This window comes from Pristis pectinata, chromosome 22 (assembly GCF_009764475.1).
Source record: "Pristis pectinata isolate sPriPec2 chromosome 22, sPriPec2.1.pri, whole genome shotgun sequence".
NCBI lineage: Eukaryota > Metazoa > Chordata > Chondrichthyes > Rhinopristiformes > Pristidae > Pristis > Pristis pectinata.
In genome coordinates, this window is record NC_067426.1 from 4,445,590 (window position 1) to 4,458,421 (window position 12,832).

Here is a 12,832-nt window from a genome sequence, read left to right on the forward strand (position 1 = left end):
CCTCTGGAAGTGGGTGTGTTAAAAGTCAGGTTTGAGATTTTTTAAAAATTTTAATATCCCACCCAACCCAAACCTACTAGTTTTTGAAGATTGGACAAGACCGTGTGTCGAGGTCGGTTTATTTCCCTGGCGGAATCGGGATCACCCAGAATGTATGGCATAGCCCTGGATGCATTTGTCCATCAGGTCTGCTAACAATTTGATAAACTGCCTGACAGGAAAACCAATATATTGAATAATTTAAAAAAAGTTGGCAGTCATTGGAGTCATCCAGCACGGAAACAGGCCCTTCGGCCCAACTGGTCCATGCCGACCATGCTGCCCACCAAGCCAGTCCCATTTGTCTGCATCTGGCCCATATCCCTCTAAACCTTTCCCATCCATGTAGTTATCCAAATGTCTTTTAAATGTTGTCATTGTACCTGCTTCAGCCACTTCCTCTGGCAGCTCATTCCATATACCCACCACTCTGTGTGTGAAGAAGCTGCCTGCACAGGTCCCTTTTAAATCTTCCCCCTTCCCCCTTTCACCTTTAACCTATGCACCCAAGTTTTTAGTTCCCTGTCCCTGGGAAAAAGCCGATGTGCATCCACCCTATCGATACCCCTCATGATTTTATAAACATCTTTAAGTCACTCCTCAGTCTCCTGTGTTCCAAGGAATAAAGTCCTAGGCTGCCCAACCTCTCCCTATAGCTCATACCCTAGAGCCCTGGCAGCATTCTCTGCACCCTCTCCAGTTTAATGATGTCTTTCCTATAACAGGGCGACCAAAACTGTACACAATACTGCAAGTGCAGTCTCAGCAATATCTTGTACAACTGCAACGTAACGTCCGAACTCCTGTACTCAAATTAACACTAAAATTATTCTACTGTGAGAAACCATGTTGTAACCGGACTGTCGTTTAGAATTGATTGGCAGAACAGGTTGGAGGGGTTCAGTGGCCTTGTCCTGTTACTGTGTGTGGTCATCATGTCGTTGTGTGTCTCTTGTGAGTTCATTGGGTATAAGGGGAACAGGAACACCCAACATATGCTCTGTACCACCTGCCAGTCTAAAGTGAGCCTGTGTCACAGTTAAAGCACAAAGCCACTACACCTTACCTTCATTCAGCAGACCACACTCTGCAGGCACCTCCCTGAAGGATCAAATCCTGATACAGTCCATGCGCAGGCAGGCAGGTGCCTTGTAATCTTCAACACTGTACCAATCAGGTAAGCCAAGAGACTTACTAAACCTATCCGGATGCATCACAGCTTGGTATGGCAACTGGTCTGCCACAGACCCCAAGAAATTGCAGAGAGTTGTGGACGCTGCCCAGTCCATCACACAAACCAACCTCCCCTCCATTGACTGAGTCTACTCTTCCTGCTGCTTTGGGGAAACAGCCAACATAATCAAGGACCTTCCCACCTCAGTCATTCTCCCTTCTCCTGTTAGGCAGAAGATACAGAAGCTTGAGAGCACATACCACCAGGCTCAAGGACAGTTTCTTCCTCACAATTATCAGACTCTTGTACGAACCTCTCGTACACTAAAAAATGAACTCTTGATCTCCCAGTTTACCTTGTCATGGCCCTTACACTTTGTTCATCTACCTGCACTGCGTTTCTCTGTAACTGTAACACTATATTCTTTATGTATGGCATGATCTGTCTGGATGGCACGCAAGACAAAAGCTTTTCACTGTATCTTGGTACATGTGACAATAATAAACCAATGCCAATACCATGCATGGAAACTCACAATCTGTTCATTGCCGTTGAAGTGGCCCAGGGTGGTTCACTCAACACGAAGGGTCATAGGACGCTTTTCTGTTCATTAATTCCCAGAGTTTGAGGTAATGTTTACAGCCAGCTGTTTTAATGAACAGACTCTGGCCATTCCAGTGCAGCAGCAAAGTTTCAGTTCCCCCACTGTGGTTGACGGCACAAGCTGAAAGTGTTTTGAATTTAAAATTATATCAACTTGTATTTTTAGATTTGACTTCTCAAAATTATTAAATGTGTAAGTGCATTGAGTAGGTCCTGAGATAGTTACAAGTATGTGCGTAAACTTCTTTAAATTAAATCTGAATTATTTTTATTTCCAAATCCAGCTCTTAGTTTATTTGCAAACTGGAAGAATGGATGAAGGAGTTGGTTTTTGAATTAATGTCTCCACAATGACTAACTTGAATTATTTAACAGTGATACATTAAGGACGTGTGGAGCCTCTTAGGTGACAGCAGTCTGTTCATGCATTGTATGTGGCAGTGTTTGATCCTTCAGTGAGATGCCTGCGGGAAGCAAGCTCGTGAATGAAGAGGCTGTAACTTGCACCAAACATTGGCTTTGGGATCTAACTGGAACATTGGTTCACCCTTGGATTGGCAGGTAGTATGGAACACAGCTTTAGTGCTGCTCATCTCCCTCAGTGTCAAACCAAGTGGATTCAGCAAAGGGTGTAAAATGAAGTAAATAATTACCGTATGTAGAAACAGGAGCAGGCCTTTCAATACGCTGCTGCTTGTCCATCAATTGAGTCCATCAAAGCTGGTCTGGATCAGAGTTCTTCAGATCCTGACCCAACCCTGTTTCAAATAACGAGGAATCAGAGTACAGGAAGGAGATAGAGAGCCTACTGACATGGTGTCATGACAACAATCTTTCCCTCAATGTCAGCAAATCAAAAGAGCTGGTCGTTGACTTCAGGAAGGGGGATGGTACACACGCTCCTGTTTACGTCAACAGTGCTGAGGTTGAGAGGGTTGAGAGCTTTAAGTTACTAGGAGTGAACATCACCAATAGCCTGTCCTGGTCCAACCACGTAGATGTCATGGCCAAGAAAGCTCACCAGCACCTCTACTTCTTCAGGAGGCTAAAGAAATTTGGCATGTCCCCATCGACCCTCACTGATTTTTATTGATGCACAACAGAAAGCATCCTATCTGGATGCATCATGGTTTGGTATGGCAACTGCTCTGCCCAGGACTGCAAGAAACTGCAGAGAGTTGTGGACACAGTCCAGCACATCACGGAAACCAGCCTCCTCTCCATGGACTCTGTCTACACTTCTTGCTGCCTCGGTAAATCAGCCAGCATAATCAAAGGCCCCACCCACCCCGGACATTCTCTCTTCTCCCCCCCTCCCATTTGGCAGAAGATACAAAAGCCTGAATTATTTAACAGTGATACATTAAGGACGTGTGGAGCCTCTTAGGTGACAGCAGTCTGTTCATGCATTGTATGTGGCAGTGTTTGATCCTTCAGGCTCAAGGACAGCTTCTATCCCACTGTTATAAGACTATTGAACTGTCCCCTTGTATGATAAGGTGGACTCTTGACCTCACAATCTACCTTGTCATGGCCTTGCACCTTATTGTCTGCCTGCACTGCACTTTCTCTGTCACTGTAACACTTTATTCTTCATTCTGTTATTGTTTCCCCTTGTACTGCCTCAATGCACTGTTGTAATGAAATGATCTGTATGGATGACATGCAAAACAAAGTTTTTCACTGTACCTCGGTACATGTGACAATAATAAACCAATTTACACTGTTCTCTCAGGTGGACGGAAAAGGTCTGATAGTATCTGCTCAAAGGAGAGCAGGGGTCTACCCCTCATGTCCTGACCTATATTTATTTCTCAAATAACATTAATGGGAAGTGGATTAAGAGCACCCTATTGCATTGGTATTTAGGGGAGCCTGCTGTGTACAAATTGGCTGTTGTATTTCCAGTAATTTAATTGTGAATGACCTTCAGACAGTGGCTCATTGACTGTAAAGCCCTTTGGGACGTCTTGTGGTTGGGAAATGCACTATAGAAATCAAGTCTAAGTGGCAAAGCCCACAGATTTTGGGCTACTTTCCCTCTGGAAATGGGGATAATAAATATGGAGATATAATTCCAAATAGCCCAATAGATTTCTGGCAAAATACCTGGAAGTTTTTTGAGTAACTTCATAGTCTTGAGCTTCTGGCATTGTGTTTCATGGTTTAATCTGTGGTTGCAGAGGACTTAAAATTGACTTGACTTTACAACAGTGTTTCCTGAGTTGACAACTGCTGTCATTTATCACAGCATCTGACTTTCCTGAACTCGTCTAAATTCTTTGTGAGTTTATCAATTTGGCTGCTGTGGTTGGAAAAGTTCTTTGGGTTTGTTTATTGAGTCTTTTACTGGTTTGGAAGCATGAGCTTAGTGATTGTTAGCTCCACGGTGTTAAATTGATCGTTGGATGTTTCATCTTGCTAAATAAATATTTGCTCGGTTTCCTCCAAATCTGCCCTTTGTCATCTCTAATTTTAATTGCCCCACCAGTGGTGGCTGTGCCTTCAGCTGCCAAAACCCTAAGCTTGGACTGTCTCTCCTGGAACCTCCCTCACTCTTTCTCCCCCTTTAGGCCAACCTCATTGTTTAAGCTTTGGGTCATCTATCTGATCTTATTGTGGCTGGGTTTTAGTTTTTGTTTGAAAATTCTCTTGTGTAGTGCCTGGGGACACTTTATTAACACTCAAGGTGCTAAATAAATGTAAGTTGTTGATTAATCAACATTTACATTTACCTTTTGACATTCAACATTGGAAGGAGATTCACACTTTCATGTGTGTTTTGGTAGCTTTGCAGAGGTCAACAAAATAAGTGGTGACCAGAGGCACTGCTAGCCAAATCTTTCCTGGGGATTAGATCAAATCCTAATAATCCCAAATATTTAATTATTACTAATACAGTAATAAAAATCTTGTGCAGGATATGCAGCTTCTGCCTACAACTTTTCAGTGTGCTGTCTCTATGATTGTATGCATTATCTCATCCAGTTCTACCCAATTCACTTGATTTTTGGATATTCAGGGAATGAAAGGATATGGGGATTACACAATATAGATTCATAGAGTAATACAGCACAGAAACAGGCCCTTCGGCCCAACTCGTTTATGCCAGCCACGATGCCCATCTAAGCTAGTCCCATCTGGCCCATATCCCTCTGAACCTTTCCTATCCATGTACCTGTCCAACCATGATGAATGATAAAGCATTCTGAAGGCCAAGATGACCGACTGCTGCTCCTAATTATTTTTATGTGCGTAAACTGCTCTGTTATCCCGTCCGATTCTTTTCAGTCACCTGACAAGCTGTAGCTGTTGGCTCTGGACACTTGTTTGCCCTGTGGAGTTTTGGAGGTGACTCTCCCATTATGGTTGCTGTAGTTTTAATTCCTGTGCCCATCCGTCAGTATCCTTGGATGGAGTGAGTGGCTGGGTCATTTCAGAGGGCAGGTGAGTGTCCATCGCGGTGATGTATCTGGAGAAGCTGAAGAGCCAGACAGAAGAAAGATGGCAGGTTATCTTCCCCACAGGGTCTTCGAGAGTCAGATGGGGCTTTTATAACAAACTAGCAACTTTGTGGTCACAGTTACTCAAAACCAAATTTTTCTTATATTTGAGAGAATGTAATGAACTGGGAGAATAGAAGGGAAGGTATACGATAGGGTTAAAGGCAGGATATTAAATGACAAAAGATTTCTTTATTAGTCACATGTACATCGAAACACACAGTGAAATGCACCTTTTACGTGGAGTGTTCTGGGGGCAGCCCGCAAGTGTCGCCACGCTTCCGGTGCCAACATAGCACGCCCACAACTTCCTAACCCGTACGTCTTTGGAATGTGGGAGGAAACCGGAGCACCCGGAGGAAACCCACGCAGACACGGGGAGAACGTACAAACTACAGACAGACAGTGGCCAGAATTGAACCTGGGTCGCTGGCGCTGTAAAACGTTACGCTAACCGCTACACTGCTGTGCCTGGTTGGGAAGAGGGTGAAAGAGGGTGGGGATAGATGTCTTCGATCTCTGGTAAGAAATTTTCAATTGACCCTTCTGCTCTGTGTAGGGAGTTCCAAATTTCCACTCCGTAACTGAAGAGGTGCTTCTGTCTTTCACTGTTGCACAGCTTGGCTGTAATTTTGTTCTGGCCCCTGACGTTACAAATCCAGATGCCATTGAAATGGCTGCAAGATCCAAAACGCAGTTTGTTTCCAGCTATTTGGCTGCAGCAGAAATGAGGCCACACTGTAGCAGCTGTGGCAAGTGGAGGCTTTGCCACCAGCAGTTGGGGTTGTTCACAGAGCCACACCCAATGTAAGTTAGAGCTTCCCTCATTCTAGTTTGAATGCAGCCTTGTGAATGAAATATCCTGCACAGGAAGCTAATCTCCTGTAATGTTTTCTCTTTTATCGACTTTCAAGGATTTCGACTGAATGCATCTTCATGGCCCATGTTCTTGCTGAAGACTTTAAGTGGAGCAGAAATGGCACCAGGCAGAATATTTCACAAGGTAGGCATTCTTTCTTGGATATTTCAGAGGTTTTCATTTGGGCTTTCAAAACTTTATAAGTTTCTCCGTTTCATACAAGTAGTTTCCGCAGCCACTCCCATCTCCGTCATTTCCTGAAGCAGTTCCTCACTGACCATTGAAAGTGCCTTGGGGTGATTGTGTCTGCCATGGACATTGTGTGGTGGTGGTACTTGTTTCTTCGGCTTGTGACAGCCGAGGAACTTGCTGTTCTTGAAACGATCCAGGTCCAGCATCCTCCCACTTCCTGGGCCATTGAGCGCAACACTTCCTGTGCCTTTAATGGGAACATTTTTGCCCAGCTTTGCCTGTTGAAATTGGGACAAGTTTCTAGCCTTATCAGTGGGAAAGCTTCCTGGAGATGGTTGTGTAGTTAATGCAGGTGAAACTCTTGGCTGGCTCCCACCCAAAATATTGGGGTTTAACCCAAGCATTCTCTCTTTGGGCTCATGTCACTTACTAACTTTATATTGAAACAATAAGGGCGAGGCCATTCCACCCATCAGATGCATGCCAGCTCTCAGCCGAACAGTTGCATTAGTCCCACTCTCCCTCACACTTCGCTGTAGCACCATGCTCTCACGTGCTCATCAAATCCTCTTCGATTTCTTTGTCACTTAACTCCACCAAGGATGAATTTACAGTAGCCAGTTAACCTACCAGCACATCTTTGGGATGTGGGAAGAAACCGGAGCACCCAGCAGAAACCTAAGGGGACACAGAGGAGAATGTGCAAAGCCCACACAGACTACACTTGATACAGGTTTGAACCCAGGTTCCAGCAGTTCTAACTGCTGCACCACTGTGTACCATTACATTGCAGGGTGTAGAATGGATTCCTCAAGCAGACTTGGTCCTCCCCTATTGCAAGTTGCTGGTATTTTATTGACCATTTGAAATTCTGTCACTGAATGGTAACCAGAGGCTGGTCTCTGTCACAGTACAGCAGGTCTGAGCATGTTGACAACCTACAGTCGACGACTGAAGTTCAAGAAGATGTTCCTTTTCACCTCACTAGATTCCAGGTTGAAAATGTGTGGTTCTGCTTCTTCCCTTTCCTCGCCCAGATGTTCGACAGAAGTTATAAAATTGTGCTATAATTAAAACAGTGCCCAGTTGGTCAGGCAGCGTCAGTGGAAAGAGAAATTGAGTTAATGTTTCAGGACCGAGGCCCTTCATCAGACCTTAAACATTTGGCCAAAGTAGCCAGATCTGTACAGCTATGTTTCATGGGATGATCAGTTTTACCCAGTGAGGAAACAGGGAGGGAGCCAGAAGGAAATCAGAATGAGCCATGTACCCACCACCCTGTTTGTGAAAAAGTTTCCTATCAGGCCCCTTCTAAAACTTTCCCCTCTCACCTTATATCTATGTCCTCTAGTTTTAGACTCCCCTACCTAGGGGGGGAAGTCTGTAACTATCTACCTGTCTATGCCCTCTTAGATTTATAAACCTCTATAAGGTCACCCTTCAGCTTCCTTCATTCCCTGTAGAGGCGGGTACAATTACAATGTTTAAAAGACACTTGGGCAGGTATGTGGATAGAAAAGGTGTAGACGGATACGGGCCAAACGCAGGCAGATGGGGCTAGCTCAGATGGACATCTTGGCCAGCACGGACAGGTTGGGTTAAAGGGCTGTGCTTTCTAACTCTGACTCTATGAGAACTAATTTCGGGAGCCTTCCTGAGTTCCCTCCTTAATGCAAACTTTGGAGGTTTGTAAATTTGTCTGGTGGTCTTTGAACTCTTGGCAATACTTTCCCCTGGTCCCTTGTATGTAATTGTTCTGTGCCCTCTCTCCACTCCTACCCTGGGCACTCTGCAAACAGTAACCTATTCCCAGCAGCTGTTGAAGTTGAGCTAATGTGTGATGTTTAAATTCGTTGCAACGGAGTCATGATCTTTCATATGTTTTACTGCAAAGGACATCTCCAGCGATGCCCTGTCTTCTCTAAGAGCTCAGGACTTGGCCCAGGGTTTGCCTCTCAGTGTCACTGATCAGCCCTTGCGTGCTGTGTCGTACACAGGAGCCACCTTCACCCTCGCAGAACTACTACAAGGTGGGGATGAAACTGGAGGCAGTTGATAGGAAGAACCCACACTTTATCTGCCCTGCAACCATTGGGGACGTGAGGGGGTCGGAAGTGTTGGTGACGTTTGACGGCTGGAGGGGAGCTTTCGATTACTGGTGTCGCTACGATTCTGGGGACATCTTCCCTGTGGGATGGTGCTCGATGACTGGAGACAACTTGCAACCTCCAGGAGCAAAGGGTAAGACTTGCATTCTACACTGAGAACGGGCTTTGTGGGCAGGGTTTGTAGAGTCAGCGTGACTTGGTGGTCACACACTCAGCATAGAGTCATACAGCACAGAAACAGGCCCTTCAGCCCAACTTGTCCATGCCGACCAAGGTGCCCACCTAAGCTAGTTCCATTTGCTGGCGTTTGGCCCATATCCCTCTAAACCTGTTCCACATAGTTATCCAAATGTCTTTTTTTCTCTATTTCTCTCTACACTTCCATCAACTCACCCCAGCTTCTATCGCTCGCCTATATACCTAGGGGCAGTTTACAGTGGCCAATTAACCTACTGACCCACAAGTCTTTGGGATGTGGTGGGAAACCAGAGTGTCCCGAGGAATTCCACATGGTCAGAGAGAGAACATGCAAACTCCACTTGGAGGGGATTCAAGTTCCGTCACAGAACGGTGAAAGTTGCTGAGGGGAGGCTGCACTGCCATAGGTGTCTTCTTGCAGGTGACAGTTTAAACTGAGGCCCCAAGTTATCTCTTAGCTGGGTGTGAAAAGTCCCAAGGCACAACGTCAAGGAAAAGCAGAGCCATTGTCATTGTAAGATCACTCAATCAAGACAGCCAAAAATTAGATTATTTGCTTATTATCACGTTGTTCTTTTTGGGGCAAAAGGTTCGGAGGAAGGTTCATCGACCAGAAATGTTAACCAGCTCTCTCTCCACAGAAGCTGCCTGACTGCTGAGTATTTCCAGCGCACTCTCTACTTCTGTGGTAGTTAGTGGGATCTTGCTGTGTGCAGACTGGTTGCGACGTTTTCCTCCATTACAGCAACTTCTACACTTGAAGCATACTTCATTGGCTGCAAAGTGCTTTGGGATGTCCTGAAAGGGAGTGAAAGTTGCTATAGAAATGCAAACCTGGCTGCTAGAGGTCATGGAGTCATACAACACAGAAACAGCCCTCTGAATTGGATTGTATAAATGGATAGCACACCTCCATTTATACAATCCAACACTAATCCTACTTTTATCCTCCCCAAATTCCCATTCACTCCCCCCAGGTTACTCACCTACAGAGTAGGGGCAACGTACAGTGGCCAATTAAATTGGTTTATGATTGTCACATCTACTGAGGTGTGGTGAAAAACTTTGTTTTGCATGCCATCCGTACAGATAATTTCATTACAACAGTGTATTGAGGTAGTACAAGGGAAAAACACGTAGCGGTTAGCGCGATGCTATTACAGCGCCAGCGATCGGGGTTCGATTCCCGTCGCTGTCTGTAAGGAGTTTGTATGTTCTCCCATGTTTGCGTGGGTTTCCTCCGGGTGTTCCGGTTTCCTCCCACATTCTAAAGACGTACGGGTAGGTTAATATGGGGGTTTAAAATGGGCGGCGCGGACCCGTTGGGCCAAAAGGGCCTGTTACCACGCTGAAAATAAAAATTTAATTTAATAGTGTTGCAGTTACAGAGAGTGCAGTGCAGGCAGACAATAAAGTGCAAGGTCATAACGAGGTAGATTGAGAGGTCAAGAGCTCATCTTATCGTACTAGGGGACCGTTCAATAGTCTTATAACAGTGGGATAGAAGCTGTCCTTGAGCCTGGTGGTACGTGCTTTCAGGCCTTTGTATCTTCTGCCTAATGGCAGAGAAGAGAGATTAAACCCAGCACCCCTTGTATTTTGATAGTAGTTCCATCCAAACCTCAGCCTGTGGCATCTGTTGTGGCTGTGAAGCCTTTTGTTGAGTCATAGAAGGTACAGCACAGAAACAGGCCCTTCAGCCCATTGAGTCCATGCCGACCTTCAACCACCCATTGACACTAAACTTACACTAACACTGGAGACACAAGAGACCACAGATGCTGGAATCTGGGGCGGCAAGCAAGATGCTGGAGGCACTCAACAGCCAGGCAGCATCTGTGGAGGGAAATGGACACCATTCGTCTTGACCCAAAATGTCGGCTGTCCACTTCCCTCCACAGATGCTGCCTGACCCGCTGAGTTTCTCCAGCATCTTGCTTGTTGCAGTAACCCTGTTTTATTCTTCCCATGCTTTCTTCAACTCCTAAGACACTCTACCACTCACCCACACATTAGGGCCCAATTAACAGTGTCCAATTAACCTACAAACCTGCATACATGGGAGGAAACCAGAGCGCCCAGGGGAAACCAACACGGTCACAGGGAGAATGTACAGACTCCACACAGCACTCAAGGTTAGCATTGAACCTGGGTGCCTGCAACTGGTAGATGCACAGTTAAACCAGAAGGAAGGGCCCAACTTCAGTTATAGTCATACAGCATGGAAACAGGCTCTTCGGCCAAACTGGTCCATGCCAACCAAGATCCCATCTAAGCTAGTCCTCTAGAGTTATGCAGCATAGGAAAAGACCCTTCATCCCAACTTGTCCATACCAACCAAGGATGGGGAGGCTCTGCTCAATTTTGACCAAGTTCATTTTAGTGCTGTGGGGATTTTCCATCCAAAATTGGGAGGTTGGGTCAGTTTAGGATTGTCCAGCGATCAGGATACTGGAAATCTAGATCATGAAGAAAAGATTTTCATGTTTACAGCACCTTACACAATCTTGGGGCATCTCGAAGTACTTAATAGCTAACGAGGTACTTTTTAGATGTGATATCATTGTTGTAATGTAGGGAACAAAGCAATCAATTTGTACAGGACAATCTCCCGCAAATAATAGCATGATAAATACCAGATAATCTACTTTAGTAATGTTGATCAGATGGGATGTTGGGCAGATGTTGGTGGATGGAATTCAATCCTGGCAAGTACAAGGTGATGCATTTGGGAAGTCAAATAGGGGTAGGACATGTACAGTAAGTGGTGGGATGCCAAGGAATGTTGACGAACAGGGAGACCTAGGCGTCCAAGACTAAAGTTCCCTGAAAGAAGCAACACAGGTCGACTGAGTGGTGAAAAAGGCTATGGCATGCTTTCCTTCAGAGGTCAGAGCATGGAATATAAAAGTTGCAAGGTTTTTTTTTAATTTTTATTTACAGGCCCTTCCAGCCCAACGAGTCCGCGCCGCCCATTTTAAACCCAAATTAACCTACCCGTACGTCTTTGCAATGTGGGAGGAAACCGGAGCGCCCGCAGGAAACCCACGCAGACACGGGAGAACGTACAAACTCCTTACAGACAGCGACGGGAATCGAACCTCGATCGCTGGCGCTGTAATAGCGTCGCGCTAACCGCTACGCTACCGTGCCGCGTATGTTGCACTTTGCAAAACACTGGTTAGGCCACACTTGGAGTACTGTGTACCGTTCTGGTCCCCACCCTAGAGGAGGGATATGGTTGTGCTGGAGAGAGTGCAGAGGAGATTCACCAGGAAATTGGGTGGATTGAAGAACTTTAGATATGGGGAGATATTGGATAGGTTGGGCTTGCTTTCCCTGCAGCGAAGGAGGCTGAGGAGTGACCTGACAGAGGTGTATTAAATTATGAGAGGCATAAATAGGGTAGATAGTGAAAAACTTTTTTCCTCTGGTTGGGGCATCAAACAAAAGGGCAAAGGTTTAAAGTAAGAGGAAGAAATTTTAAAGGGGACCTGAGGGGTAAGTTTTGTTTTTACACAGAGAGCACAGAGAGTTGTTGATATCTAGAACTCGCTGCCAGAGGAAGTGGTAGAATCAGATACAATCACTATGTTTAAGATATGTTTACACAGGCACTTAAATGGACAAGGCTTAGAAGTAAACGGATCTAATGTGGGCAAATAGAATTAGTGTAGATGGGTCAACAAAAGGGTCAAAGGTCTGTTTCTGTGATGTACAATTCTGTGGCTTTATGACTCTTGATTGTTTGAATAATAGGGACGTTGTCCCATTTATCTTTGTAGTACTTTGACATCTTTTGCATCCAGCAAGAAGGGCCTTGGTTTAACATGCCATCCAAAAAGGTGGCAAATTTGACAATGCAGTACTCACCTGGTACTGCACTGGAGGGTCCACCTTGCATTTTGTGCCAGTGGTTCTGGAGTGTGACTTGAACCCAAACACTTCTGTCTCCCAGGTGACCAAGAGTGTTTCAGCTTCCCCAACCATTCATGAGAACAGTTGTAGGCTCTGCTCTCCTGACCTGTGTAGTTAAAACAGTTCCTCATTATGTTTCTGCAGTTTTGGCATTTGGCACAAGATGTCACCATTTACCCTGACAGCAACTACAGTCGTGATTATTTTACCCTCAGTATTAACTTCTTGAAGCCAGCGT

The 12,832-nt window shown here is 45.3% G+C and overlaps 1 protein-coding gene across 8 annotated transcripts in view; it reads left to right on the forward strand.

The window, feature by feature from the left end:
* The window catches only part of LOC127581693 (polycomb protein SCMH1-like), a 215,827-nt gene that overhangs the window by 104,832 nt on the left and 98,163 nt on the right, over positions 1 to 12,832 (forward strand). For all 8 annotated transcript variants that reach the window (XR_007957991.1, XM_052036325.1, XM_052036330.1 and 5 more), the window contains 2 exons: positions 6,234 to 6,322; positions 8,368 to 8,611. Coding sequence is in view for 7 of the 8 variants with exons in the window: in XM_052036325.1 (XP_051892285.1) it covers positions 6,234 to 6,322; positions 8,368 to 8,611 (333 nt within the window). In the remaining variant the exon portion in view is untranslated. The remainder of the gene's footprint in view (positions 1 to 6,233; positions 6,323 to 8,367; positions 8,612 to 12,832) is intronic.